At 34.9% G+C, this 14,173-nt stretch overlaps 1 protein-coding gene across 1 annotated transcript in view; it reads right to left on the bottom strand.

The window, feature by feature from the left end:
* The window catches only part of CNKSR2 (connector enhancer of kinase suppressor of Ras 2), a 155,077-nt gene that overhangs the window by 60,678 nt on the left and 80,226 nt on the right, over window positions 1–14,173 (bottom strand). The window contains exons 10-12 of the mRNA XM_008588624.1: window positions 4,343–4,391; window positions 3,140–3,312; window positions 295–368 (exon numbers count right to left, since the gene is read on the bottom strand). Coding sequence (XP_008586846.1) covers window positions 295–368; window positions 3,140–3,312; window positions 4,343–4,391 — 296 coding nt within the window. The remainder of the gene's footprint in view (window positions 1–294; window positions 369–3,139; window positions 3,313–4,342; window positions 4,392–14,173) is intronic.

Here is a 14,173-nt window from a genome sequence, read left to right as displayed (position 1 = left end):
CAAAGTACATTTATTTTATTACAAATTGGGAAATAAGTTCGAACCAAACAATTTTTATGGGTAAAATTACCTGAACATCTAACCTGAGTTCACATATATAATGCTTCTAACCATGATGACATAAATCAGTAAAAAATTCAATTTTCCGCCCATAAAACTGCTTTCTTATTACCTCAATTTGAAAGCATTAGACAAGAAACCCATACCTTAAAAGATGGAATTAAACAAACAAACAAACAAACAAACAAACAGCCCTTTCCCTTTTCTCCCTCTCCCCAAATAAAATCAACTTACTATTTCTTGCGGCATTCACTGGCTCTATCAATTTTAAATTCAGGCAGACTGATGAATCCTTCTGCTTTTTCATCCTAAAGAGGCAACACTCTGTTTAGGCTATTATTCACAAAGGTTGGAAGCTAACAATACTGTATAACTATGACTTCAATATCTATATTAATAAATCTGTTCATTAAATTCCTTAAATTAACATTTTAGAGATTGGAATTCCATTCTTACCTGTTATAGTCTATAAACTGAAAATACATTTTGAACATATAATAATACAAATTAAAATATGCAACGCACTTTAAAAATAAAAGTGAGGATAGAAAATTCTTTAATTCTCAAAGTGAAACATGTTTTATAAGTAATTTTCTGATCAGAATCGCCACACTGACAATTCACAATTTTCTATTATTCTTAATGTTCAGATGTATAATATAGGGATGTTTACTGATTCAATTTCCTTTCTGCAAACCTGAATTAATTTTTTTAAAAGTTATATCACAGTTATGTTGTGTCTTCAAAAGTGTACAAATGAAATAGGTCAACTTGATCTTCAAATATCTGGCTTGGGGTACATGCTATTTATATAAAGGTCATTTTCATCTGGAAAATTGAATAAAATGAATAAAATCCTCCTCTCTCTAATGCTGGGTGGAAAAACAAGACAGCAGATTTATCCAAAATCTTATGTTAGACATAAATTAACCCAACTAAGCTAAGGCTATCTTTGGCTAAACCCTTCAAATATTGTGTCCCTTTTGCTCATGACCATGCTCCTCGGACTTTTATCTTATCTGTTCTATACTAGTCCGTAGCTCCTTATACATCAAGTTCAAGTGAGATTATACCCTACCCACTATCTCAAAGAAAAAATAGATTCTGAATTCTTAGAGAGAGAGAGAGAGAGAGAGAGAGAGAAAGAGAGATAGAATGTGTGTGTATGATTTCTTTCAATGCTAAGTTTCTATGTAAAACTCAAAAATTTGAAGCTACTAATAGTGATTAAAATGTGTGTGTTATAAAAAAAGGAGCAGTGTTAAACTTTTTAAATATTTGAATATTTTTCTTTCCAGTCTTGGAGTTAACAATATTTACAAATCGTTTTCTCAACTTTGATTTCTATGTTTTGTTACTCTTGATGTCCTTAAATTAAAAATTTAAAATTTTGAGTGATTTTAAAATTTTGGGGGTAGTTATCATCTCCTCATATTAATGCGATTAGGGACTTTTACATTTCCACTAAAAACAAAATCACGCTAAGGTATTTCTTGCAATGTATTCTATGGAATTATTCACTCATCTCTCACAAGGCTAAGACGCTAACAGTAATTTGCTGATTGAATAAAAAGGGGTCACAGTTTTTTACTTAAATTTTGAAAGGTAGAATATAATCTAGTATATAGCAGACAAATCTATAAGTAATCTTATAATAAAGAGAAACATAAAAATATTATATCTGGATAATAGTTGATTGGCATATAAAAAGTATTGAATATATATCCATTAAATAAAAACGTAGGTAAAATTATGGTTTGTTTTCTATATCTAAAATAAGACACATTCAGTGAAATAGAGAATATTTTAGATAGTTGTGTGATTGCCACAAAAAATACCAAAAGTACAGAAAACCACCTAATCCTTTTACATAGGTAATATAGATATTTCTGTTAAATAGCAAAATATTAAGTCAAGATTTTATTGAAAGAAATGAGGTCCATTTGGAAAATATTACTAATAGAATATTTTAATGAACACTTAGTATGTACTGAGCACTGTTCTAAGTGGGCTTTACATGCATTGATTCATTTCATCCACGTGATAGCCCAGTGAGATAAACACTATTGTTACTCCCATTTTGCAGATAAGAAAACTGAGGCACAGTAAGTCAGGTGGTGCAATTCCTGTATCTACTCTCTAACCATAATATAACATAACAGCCTGTCTAGGGAAAATAAAAATTCTCTAGATACTGTATGTTATATAGTCATAGGCATAATAATATTGTTACACTATATTTCAGTAATTAATCTTCAAATGAAAATTGATAAATGTCTTAACATAATAGTATTTGTATAAGACTATTCAGCCAGCGCACTACATTAAACCATGTATGTATTTTGATAAAATAAAGTAATAGTAGAAGTCATTGTTAGAAAAAACTAATAAAGTGAATTGACAGATGACTACAGCAAAGGAATCAAAGCAAATATATAGTTAAGAGAACATCAATGAATAAGGTATACTTTTGGCACATCTGTTGAGATATGTAATACATTGTATGATACTCTAGATATAAATCTGTTGTACTAAAAAAAACCCCAGGAAATCATAAGTACAATTAAATGTATTATATACATTTGGCCCCAATTGGGCCAAGTGAAATGAATACTTGCAGATTTTCCAAACTAGTCTACTAGTTCATTTTTTAAGAAAAACTGAAATAAATTTAAATGGTATTAATTTACTTAAATTATTAAAGGGTTTCCTCCTAAAAAAAAACTAACAAAAAAATGTAAAACTGTGAACAAAAGCTAGACATTTAAAAATCTATATCAAATTTTCATGTATAATCCTTTTCATAGAGCTTGAATGAGCTTGCTATTTTTAGTTAGATATAGAAAATTCTACTATACTTTATCTTTGTTTTAGATATATTGCTACATTAGAATAATTAAGACAACCATATCTTTAGAACTCCAAAATGCAATCATTTTAAGAGGGCAGATTGAAAAATAACTAGCAGAAGTCACCTGAATTGGCCCTAAGGTGATTATGTAATTTTAAAATATGCCTCAAAATGTTGATTCTTTTGCTTAAAGATAGAGAATGGAAGAGAAAATGTGCTTTGTCTTACCTCCTCATTAATATACCAATATAGGGATGCATCCTTTAGGACAAACCAATATTTCTTCCATTTCTGTGAAAAATAACTCTTCGCATCTTTCTTTTTCCAAAGCCAACCTTCACAGTCACCACGGCCAAGATCTTTGCAAGAAATTCGTCTTTTGCTCTTGCCTGCAATAGGACCTAAAGATAACAGTGAGTGACAATGCTCTTTAAAAATGTATGAGGTAGGGCTGGCCCGTGGCTCACTTGGGAGAGCGTGGTGCTGATAACACCAAGGCCACAGGTTCAGATCCCTATATAGGGATGGCTGGTTAGCTCATTTGGGAGAGCATGGTGCTGACAACACCAAGTCAAGGGTTAAGATCCCCTTACTAGTCATCTTTAAAAAAAAAAATGTATGAAGCAGATGATTAAACTATAGATCCCTAAAATAAGTTTGGATACTTAACAACCTTAAAATTGGAACCAGCCCAAATGTCCATCATCAGATGAGTGGATACGGAAAATATGGCATATCTACACAATGGAATACTACTCAGCTATAAAAAAGAATGAAATACTGCCATTTGCAATGACTTAGATGGACCTAGAGAGAATTTTATTAAGTGAAACAAGTCAGGCACGGAAAGAGAAATATCACATGTTCTCACTTATTTGTGAGAGCTAAAAATAAATAAATACACAAAACCGGGTGGAGGTAGGGAAGAAGACATAACAATTACAATTCCTTGAAGTTGATATGACAAGCAAACAGAAAGGACATTGTTGGGAGGGAGGGGGGAGAGGGAAGAGGGAGGGAGGTTTCAGTAATTGGCCACAATAATCAACCACATTGTATATTGACAAAATGAAATAAAATTTGGAAGAAAAAAAAATAAAAAAAATTGTATTGAGTCAAAAAAATCAATTTTCACATTGTATTAGAATAGGAAAATATGAAAATCTTTAATACGTTTCCTCCCACATAAGTGAAACACAATTTAATTAGAAAAGTGTAATCCCAGTCTCAAAACTTGTTGAGAACATTTGTTGTAAAAGGCACCTTGTATTGTAACTGAACTAAAGGAGAAGCTGGTCTTGGCAGCTCTTGCACTAGGGGATTGTGCTCTTTCAAACCACACTGGGCTCAGGCAAGAGAGGATGGGTGAAGTGCGCTGGTGATTATCACAGTGCAAATTAATCAGGTAAAGGTTTCATTTCTTTTTCTTACCTTTATTTTTCTTCTTTGATTTGTGCTGCAGAGAGGACTGCTGAAATGTCTGAAATCAAAGATAGGGAAGAATGTTATCTGATACTCAGGGTGCAATCCGGAGCACCAGCATGCTACATAGAACTCTTAGGAGCTAAATGACGACTCTAAACTCTGGTCAGAGAAAGTACTTTCTTTTTCCAAACCCTCAAAACAAATTCACACGTATCATGTCACTTAACTTACTAATCCACTGAGGCAAGAGAGGATATTTATTGTCTTTACCCTAATTTTGTAGGCAGAAAACTAAGTGAAACTAAGGGCTCTTATACACATACACACACACTACTTTGCACCTCTTTAGGGGCTTATTGTGCTTTCTCTCAGACAATGTCTCATTTGATTCTCACAAAAATCATATGAAATAGACAGGCAAACATGATTATCCCTTGTTCCCTTAAAGTTCATTCTATTATGTAAGCTACCATCACCTACTGATCTCCTACCCCTTTAGTTCCTAAATATTTCAGCACTTGAATCCATATTTTCTTCTCATACCTACTTATGTCACTATTATTGGTGACTAATCTTTGTGTAGATGATGTCAACACCTTGTCCCCTCAGTCTCTTATTTCCAGTGATCTTTACCTCCCCCACTCCTCAGCTACCCACTCCCATGACATATGTTTGATATCTTAAGCACACTCCAGACACTGCCTCTAATACCTATGGTTCACGTAGTCTAATACCCCCGTTCTTTCAATTTTTAAAAAAATCTTTATTGAGGCATCCAATTCATTGACCTTACCACCCCCATGTGCCTGTAGTTCTCTCCTTCCACTTGGTTCCCATGAGAAATTGCTATAATCATTTCCTTGAACCACACTCCCTGCATCATACCCGCCTAGCTAAACAACCATCCCGGTTAAAACCACCTACCTGTTTACTCCATGCTAAGTACCTGAACATCTTACTATGTCTGAAGAAAACCCTACAGCTGTACTGACTGGTCTAGCTTTCAGTTAATGACTATAGCTCACTGGCTCCACTCAGAAAATCTACTAAGCCAGATCGTTCACTGGTGTAGTAAGATTACTTATGTTCATATAATTAGCTAGTAAGAGGAAACAGACAGCATGTGTGCTTTTAACTTACAGATATTCCTTTAAAATGAATTTTAGGTAACAGATCGTTTCTCGTTACAAAGATTTAGCTGTAAGGAGGCAACTGGATTTTGTTTACAAAAAATTTGCTGGTATTGGTCTTATACAATAAATTCATATTTCGTGACACTATTATTTAGTATCTACTCAAAAAATAACATTCTTATATAATAATTTTCTTTTTCTGTATATGATGTACATAAGTCTAGTGAATATAATGTTACAGGTACATGCCAGTCCTAAAGATAAGGATCACATAATTTGCTGGCGTACAGTGTAAACCAGAAATAATCACCTAAGTGTCAAAGCAATATAAATATGTACGCATGTGTTACGTGTGCATGTATACATATATATATATACCAAACTTTGCAGCATCTGTGGCTATAGAAATTCACAATCAATTTTTGAGAGAAAGCAGAAAAGATAAAACTCATTATGCTGTGTTGATTTTCTTGAGTGCACTTTGCTTCAAAATAATAACTCAAATAGCAACTCAGTGTGCTTAAGTATAGTTCATTTGCATATAGTTATTTCCCCTAAATTGTTTGGCTGTAAAATTACTGATTGGGTTTTTTCTCTTTTGTGTTTCCACAAGTAATCATTATAGTTTTACAGCTCATTATTTTGAAAAATGACAAAGATGGGGGTGGTTTGTTTTTAGGAAGCTACGTGGATAACAGGCAGCTTGAAAGAATTGGGTTATATAATGTATCCTATGCTTTTCACATTCTATTCCTTAGAACCTGAAGGTCTACTTAACAATCTACACAAAACTACATTTTATGCTCTCCAGGTTTTCTTTTTAACAAGATTACCTTTTCTTCCTCTATATTTTCATAAAGATAATGATTGCAGAGTATAATCGGTGTACATATTGTTGAAACCTGAGAACTCCTAGGTACTCAATACAGATTTATCCATCATTCAAAGAGGCAAAGCCTTAGATGTCTTTTGTAAATATTGCAAATATTACAATAGAGTTCTCTTAAGAGAGATTTCATTATTTTTCCTAGTGACTTGACATTTTCTAAAATGAAAAAGTAAATTTAATTATATGCTTTTGAAGATAATGGGAAAAAACATTTAAACTATACAGTTAGGTCTCTGTGTAGAAAAGAGTTAAGGGGCCAGCCCGGTGGCGCACTGCTACAGTGCGCCGCTTGGGAGCGCGGCGGCACTCCCGCCGAGGGTTCGGATCCCACATAAAGACCGGTTCCCGCTCACTGGCTGAGCGAGGTGTGGGCACAACACCGAGGGTTGCGATCCCGTTGCCGGTCCCGGTCCGGTACGGGCGCGACACTGAGGGTTGCGATCCGTTGCCAGACACGAAAAAAAAAAAAAAAAAAAAAAAAAAAAAAAAAAAAAAAAAAAAGAAAAGAGTTAACATTGCAGGCCTAAGGCTGCTAACTAAGAAGGACCTACTTGCAGGGTTGGCCCTTAGTTGGCATCTGGGAAGCTGGCTGGTAAACAGTTCCCTATACTGATATAAAGCTTCCCTAAATGATAAGACTGTTTTGCCCACCTGTGGCACTGAATATCTGCTTTCCTTCTGAGAGTGTGGAATTTTGGTAGTTGCTAGGCAGAAGATGCCTATGTGACCAATTCAATAAAGTCCTTGGGTGCTGAGTCTCTAATGAATTTCCCTAGGCAGAAACCTTGCACATATGTGACTGCATTTTTGCTACTGGGGGAGAGTGTGCTCTGTGTGACCTGTCATAGGAGGGAGAGAGCACAGGAAGTCTGTACATGGATTTCTCCAGATTCCACAGGTGTCTCTTTTCCTTACTGATTTGGCTGTATATCCTTGCTGTGCCACAATAAATCTTAGCCATGACTGCAACTATATGTTGAATTTTATGAGTTCATCTAGCAAATCACTTAACATGTGGGTGGTCTTGGGGAACCCTGAAATAGCCTCATATTCAAAAAGATCTCTTCCAAATTTATTGAGCATCTATTGTTGTTCTCAAGATATTTGTAGATACTCTGTCATTTGTTCATTGTAACCAGTTTGGCTATATTTTACATCTCCAGTATATCTAGTTGGTATTGGATCTTTTGAATATCCACTGTTCTTGATCTTCCTGTTTTTATTTCAAAATCTTTGTTGAGGGCTATTGTGAATTTCCCATAATTTGCATTTAGTGAGGAAAGAAACACCAGCATGTTTAGTTCATTGCCTTTTTAAAAAAGCAATGAACTATTGATATTAATATTGAACTAAAAATATTAATTTTTAAAGATGCTTTGGAATTTTAGTTTGAATAGAAGTTTCTTTCTGAAAGGAAGATTATTTTTCCACTCATCCTTCCCTGGCTAAAGGTTTTGCTGTTTTCTGCATCCTTTCCTTGGGTGCCTTCAGACACTAGGCAGGCCTTTTAGTGGTGGCATGGGTTGCTGTCCCATCTATGCAGTCCAAGTGGGAAGCTTAGCCTACAGTTCTGAGTATACATCTGTCTTTGCTCCCCATTGACACCCAGGAATTCAGCTTTATATAAGTCTTAGCGCTGGTCAGTGCTTGTATCTTTATTCAACCTCCTTACTCATGGGTGAGGAAGGTCTGCTTGCCTTCCTAGCTGATTTCACCTAGTGAGTCAATCTCTAGTTTCTGACATAGCTGAGGTCCATTTGTTTCTCTAATACTCATTAGAGAAGACCCCCAGCCATCTCTAGTTCTTTCTAGACTCAGAGCCTAGCAGATATGTGGCTTTAGTTACTAATTATCATGGAGCATTTCTGTTCTTTCTTCTGGTCCTTGGAGACAGATCTCATTTTTTACCATGACCTTATCTTTTTTGTTTGTTTTACTTGATGTGTTTGAGGTAGGGTGATTATGAGGGGGTATGAGTATAGAAGGGTGTGTATGTGTATGTGTGTGTGTGTGTGTGTGTGTATGTGAATTTAAAGGATAAGCTTATTGACCACCCAAAATTGATTCCTTTTGTAAGCATTTTTGAAAGCCAATTCCCTTAAAAACCATAGTTTTATCTTATTTCCTAAACCATCACTCATTAAAATCTTTCTCATGACCTCACTAGCATTTTACGTTTATTACAGTGAGCATTCAGGTGAAAGTTTTTAAAAACTTTCTAAGAATGTTCTACAAACTCTGATCTTACTTACAGTCCTGCCTGGTGATATGAATTTGTAAGTTACTAAAGATCAGAGTTTGTAGAATCAAATATAGTATTCTAGCTTTCTATACCTCAGTAAAAGGCAATTCAATTTTTTCCTCTTAGTGGCTTAGGTATAAAATCTTGAATTAAACCTTAACTCTTCTTCTTTCTCTTACATGCCAAAGCCAATCCATCAGCAAGTTATATCTGATCTGTCTTCAAAATACATTTACAATATGACATTTTCTCATTGTACCTACTATCACCACCCAGGTCCAAGCCATTGTCATCTCTCACCTGGATTATTGAAATGCCTCCTCACTGTTCTCCCTGCTCTGCTCTTACCCCCTCTAATTTTAACACAAGAACCAGAGTGATCCTGTTAAATTATGATTTGAATGGTGTGATTCCTATATGCAAAACTTTACAGTCACTTCTCATCTTACTCTAAATAAATGCCTATATCCTTTCAATGACCTTGGAGACCCTATGTGATCTGGCCCCCACTACATTTGCCTATTGCTGTCGCCCTTGCTAACTTTGTTCCAGCTACACTTGCTGTTCCTAGATCTTGCCAAGTATAGTCCCATCTCATGGCCTTTACCCCTGCTGTTCCCTCTGTCTGAACTGTTTTTGCCCAGAAATTGTCATGGCTCATTCCTTTACCTCTTTCAGGTTATTACTCAAATGCTTCTTTTTTAGTAAATTCTCCCCAGGCTTCCCTATCTAAAATTGTTATCCCCACTGCCCACAACACTTTCTATTTTCCTTCCCTACTTTATTTTTCTCCTTAGCATTATCTAAAGTACTTAACATTTCTTATTTATTACCTGGACTTCCCTCCAAATATAAAGTCTATTAAAGAAGGGGAATTCTGTTTTATACACTGCTTTGTCGTCTGCCTAGAACAGGGCCTAGCACAGAGCAGGTGCTCAATAAATACCGGCTGCATGAATGAATGCTGAACAAACCATCAATGAAAAGCATGGATATAATTTTAATTAGCTGGTTGATTTAACCTGAAGAAGTCTTGGTGTTGGTGGGGGGGAGGCAGGGAAGCCAGATGTCTTTTATTGAGTAATACATTTATAGTACATTACTGAAAGTTCTGTTCTTTAATAGGCCATTCCTTTTGGTAGATAAGAAAAAGTTCCTTTTATCCAATCTTCTTTAGCATTGCTTGCACTGAGATTGTCTTAGTGCATTTAACAGTTTAAAGTCAAGATACAGCTGGCAAAAGTACATTAAATCTGTGTCAAAAGATATTTATGCGAGTAATTATATGATGAATTATGAATGGATGTGTTGAAATCATAATTCTACCCATAAAAATAGAATGTGCTAAAATAAAGGGCCATTATAAAAGTATTGTTAATCCTCTTATCCATGGTGATGCATGCAATAGTACTCTGGCTATAAAATATCCCTTTTTCAGATCATTTGTCTTTCATATGTCCACGGATGTTTTGTTCAAACTCCATTCCCCCGTATTTTGGATGGGGAAGTGTGTGGGGGATGGTAATTTGGGTCATTCTTATCCTGAATTTCCAGAAGCACTTATTTTAATTGTAGAAGAAAATGACAGTTTCTGTGTTACATTTTGAAAGCTCAGCTACTATTAAATTCTTCTCAAGTTGCAAATTGCCACACTTATGCAGAGATCTGCAATCAAAATACTCTCTTGTTGCAATATAGCAACTTCCTCTTACTATAATTTTCTGCAAAGTTCCAAGATTTCTTCAGTGACTAGTCAAACAAATAGCTTGTTTCTTATACATAAGAAAAGAAGGTGCTTAGTAATTTGAAACACTTGGGATAAACAATAGCTGCTTCCACATATTTAATTTTTTAATAAATAAACTAAACCCTTTGAGATTTTAAATATTTCATAAATAAAAATATTTTCTCACGCTTTCTAATTATTGTATGTAGGCAGAAAAAAGTGTAAATATGAGCAAGTGGGGTAAGATGTTAGTGAGACTAGATATTAAGTCAAGAAATCTTCCATTTACAAGAAATAATAGTATAGGACTTAACAAGTTTGCTGTTGTTGGTGGTGGCCTTGCCCATTCTGGTGCATGAAAGAAAAACTTGGAGTCGAGTGGTGTAAGGGATGTGGCACTGCACACACACTAGGTCTTTCAGTACAGTGAGATGAGGTAGCTCTGGATTCTGTCAGTAAAATTAACTTGAATTTTTATTGATTGAAAATGGCTCCATACTCAGTTAAAAATAAGCATGCCTTTAACATATAAACTAATAAATTAGCAGTCAAATAAGAACAAAAAGGCAGTAATTTGGAGGAATCTGGAGAAGGTCAGTCAAGCTAATTAGATTGGGCAGAGTCAATGTTTCATCATAAGAATGTCATGCATATCAGATTCTGAAGGAAAGAGGTAATGGAATCTTATGCAGGATCTCATAAGGTGAGTCCTCCTTTTTCTATGTGGTGCTAAGGTAAAAAGAAGGGGAGTGATTAGCTGGTGAACATTTGGGAAGGCTAAAAGGAATCTTCACCCTTGGAAAACAGGAACTATCATTCTTAGATCACAATAATTATCATTTACTTAGGGTTTATTATGTGTCAGGCATAGTATTAGGCATTTTATATGAATTATCCATTTTAATCCTTAAAATAAATCTGTAAAGTGGCTATTGTTAGCCCCATCTTAAGGAAGAGAAAACTCAGACACAGCATCATGCATAAGCAACTTGCTCAGGACTACACAGGTAGGGGCAGAGTCAAAATTGAAACCCAAGTCTGTCTACCCCAAAACCTGTGCTCCTAACTACTATATGCACTACTGCCTCCCAAGCAAGTATTCTATAGTCATAGTAACAATGTGGGAAATAAGAAAAAATACTTCTGACACAAAGACATCCATTTATGAAAACCTCCCATGACATGTGATGCAAGAAAACTGCTATGTGGAAAGAAAAGATACTACAAAACAGAAAGATGTTAGTAAAAATAACACTTTTATATTAATGAAGATAAATTCAAAGTAGTAACATCCTACCAATCTCTAATTTTCATGCCTTGTCAATTTTATTTTAATTAGTAAGTTATATTGCTCTGTGGGTTAGAAAAAAAGATTTGCAGGATTTTACTTTTGGCAACCACTTATAATATCCACATGAGAGGAAGGCTCATATTAACATCTTAATTTTGCAAATGAGATAGAAATTAAGGTACAGAAAGGTTATAAGGCTCAACCAAGGCAGATAAGGATGGGACTGCAATCACATTTTATTCTAAATCTATTAACAGTGTTAATTGAACTCAGTGCAATTAAAAAAGCCTATGTGGATACTGATGAGGAAATCATGACTCCAAATAAGGCAAGCGTGCCTTTCCACTAATTCTTTACACAGGAGGAATCTCTTGGAGCTGATTCATTATGTTATGCAATTTTCCATCCGATATACTCCTGATTATTATGCAATGCCTTGAAATTATTTGGTTCACTTTCTCAAGATGTGGATTTTACCTACTGCCTTAGTTTCTATGAAGGTAGAAACCATCTGCTTTGGTCACCACTCCATACTCAGCTCCTAGCACAGTACCTGACAATTATCTGTTGAAAGAATGAATCAAATAGTTACTGACCACCTATGTGTGTGGGACACTGAGGTGTGAACTATGAGTTATGGCATCCCATAAGCAATCTCTCAGCACATCGTGTCTAATGCCTTCAAAATAGATCTAGAGTCCAACCCTTTCTCACCATTTCCATTTTAGCACCTGGGGTTAAGCTACTCTCATCTCTCACTTGAACTGACCAGATCCTATCTTGTCTCCCTTCTTCCACACTTACTGCTAGCCCCTTCAGTCTGTTCTCAGCACACCAGCTGGAGTGATAGAATGTTTATTTTTCAGCAAGAATGGGATGAATAGTACTAATGTAGCAAAACTATAGTAGGAATCAGGACACCTGACTTCTAGTTCTCCATATTCCAGTCCATATTCTAGCTCTATGACTGTGGTCAAGTCACTGAACTACTAATGACCTCAATTTCCTTATCTTCAATATAAGGCATTTGGACCAATGCTCTTAGAATGTCTCATAGAGTACTACCTTTACATGATCCTCATTTAAAAATGAGTGGAAAAAATGGCTAATTAGTCACCAATGTAGATCTAGTTATTGATGTTTTAGGAGTTATGTATACCTATAATCAGTGTCAGTCCTAACACTAAATGCTAGATTATTCCCTGAAAAGCACTTAGTTTATGTTTAAACTCCAGCATGTATGGAAATAACCTATCGCTATCCATATTTTTGGTTGCCAGATTGATACATACAATTAACATAGATTTTGCACTTGAGACAGAGGCAGAAAGTTCTAATAGGTGAAAAGCAGAAGTAGGGCAGCTCTTGCTCCTGAAACTTCTTTTTGACAGAAACTGTTGACATCTGGATATCAGAGAAATCAGGGTAGGCTTGCCCATCTTTTATGACTAAGAAATAAATTATACATAAAAGAAATAGAGAAATAAGTAAATATAAAAAGAATCACCTTTAACAGAGAATGCACGAAACCTAAGAATCTCAAATGAAGTCACTATTATGGTATGATGATTTTGTCTGCAATGGTGTGACTGAATCATAATTATTGAAAAACTTTTCTGGCTATTGACTTACTGGTTTATTTGGAAAAGAATCTGAAACCAAACAGCTTTGTCTGGTGTACCTTTATTTTTAGGTTTGTTACTGTGATATAATGTACATATTTTCTCATCATGGAATTCTTGCCGTGTCAGTGTAATTTGTTTCAAGAATGCTGGCTTTTATCTAAACATCTTTATGGCCAAGTGTATGTTTATGTCAAACTCTTATTCTGAAAGTTTTGCTCTTACATAATAGACAAGCTCTCCAAGACAACTCCTTCAAATGTTTCTATATCTGCTAGTTTCAGTGGAATTTTCTTGATCCAGATTTTTTTTCTCAACAGAAATATTTTTCACAGAGAATACTGGATAAAAATAATAGCTAAGTTTAAAAAGTTTTAGAAGTGACTATATGTAATTCATTTTATAAAAAAAATAATTGAGGTAGATAAATCATACTCTTCCTTCTCTTCCACACCAAAACATGTAGTAAGACATGCTTTTAAGACTAAAAAAGCAAAATTGGTTTTATCTAACAGAAGGAAAAAAAATTGATAGGAAGATTTTTTTTCAACTTATGTGTTTGCACCAGGAATCAAATCATCACTATGCTGTCAATTAAGATAGCATTTTCCATAGTCCTCTCTGCAGTGCTATGTTCATCTTGTAAACGAGAAAACTGCATAAGAGAAAGCAATTTATGTGAGCTCAGATATGAAATATTAGATTTCTGGAGGGCCTGATGTTTCCTGTTATTTCTCCAGAACTGGTTGCTTCAAATGTACTTAGAATACATTTTGCTTATTCTCAGCCCACTGGTGAGTGTGGTTGGAAGAAGGATGCATTGTTTGTGCACTACCATAATGCCAGACACTATATCAGATACCTTATATATATTGTCATCACAGGGAGCCAAAGCTTTCACCCAGTTATAAAAATATATATGGGGAGTGGAAGG

The sequence above is a fragment of the Galeopterus variegatus genome, unplaced genomic scaffold (genome assembly GCF_000696425.1).
Source record: "Galeopterus variegatus unplaced genomic scaffold, G_variegatus-3.0.2 Scaffold4928, whole genome shotgun sequence".
Taxonomy (NCBI): Eukaryota; Metazoa; Chordata; class Mammalia; order Dermoptera; family Cynocephalidae; genus Galeopterus; species Galeopterus variegatus.
Note: the sequence above shows the minus strand (reverse complement) of the source record. Positions and strands in the feature narration are given on the sequence as shown.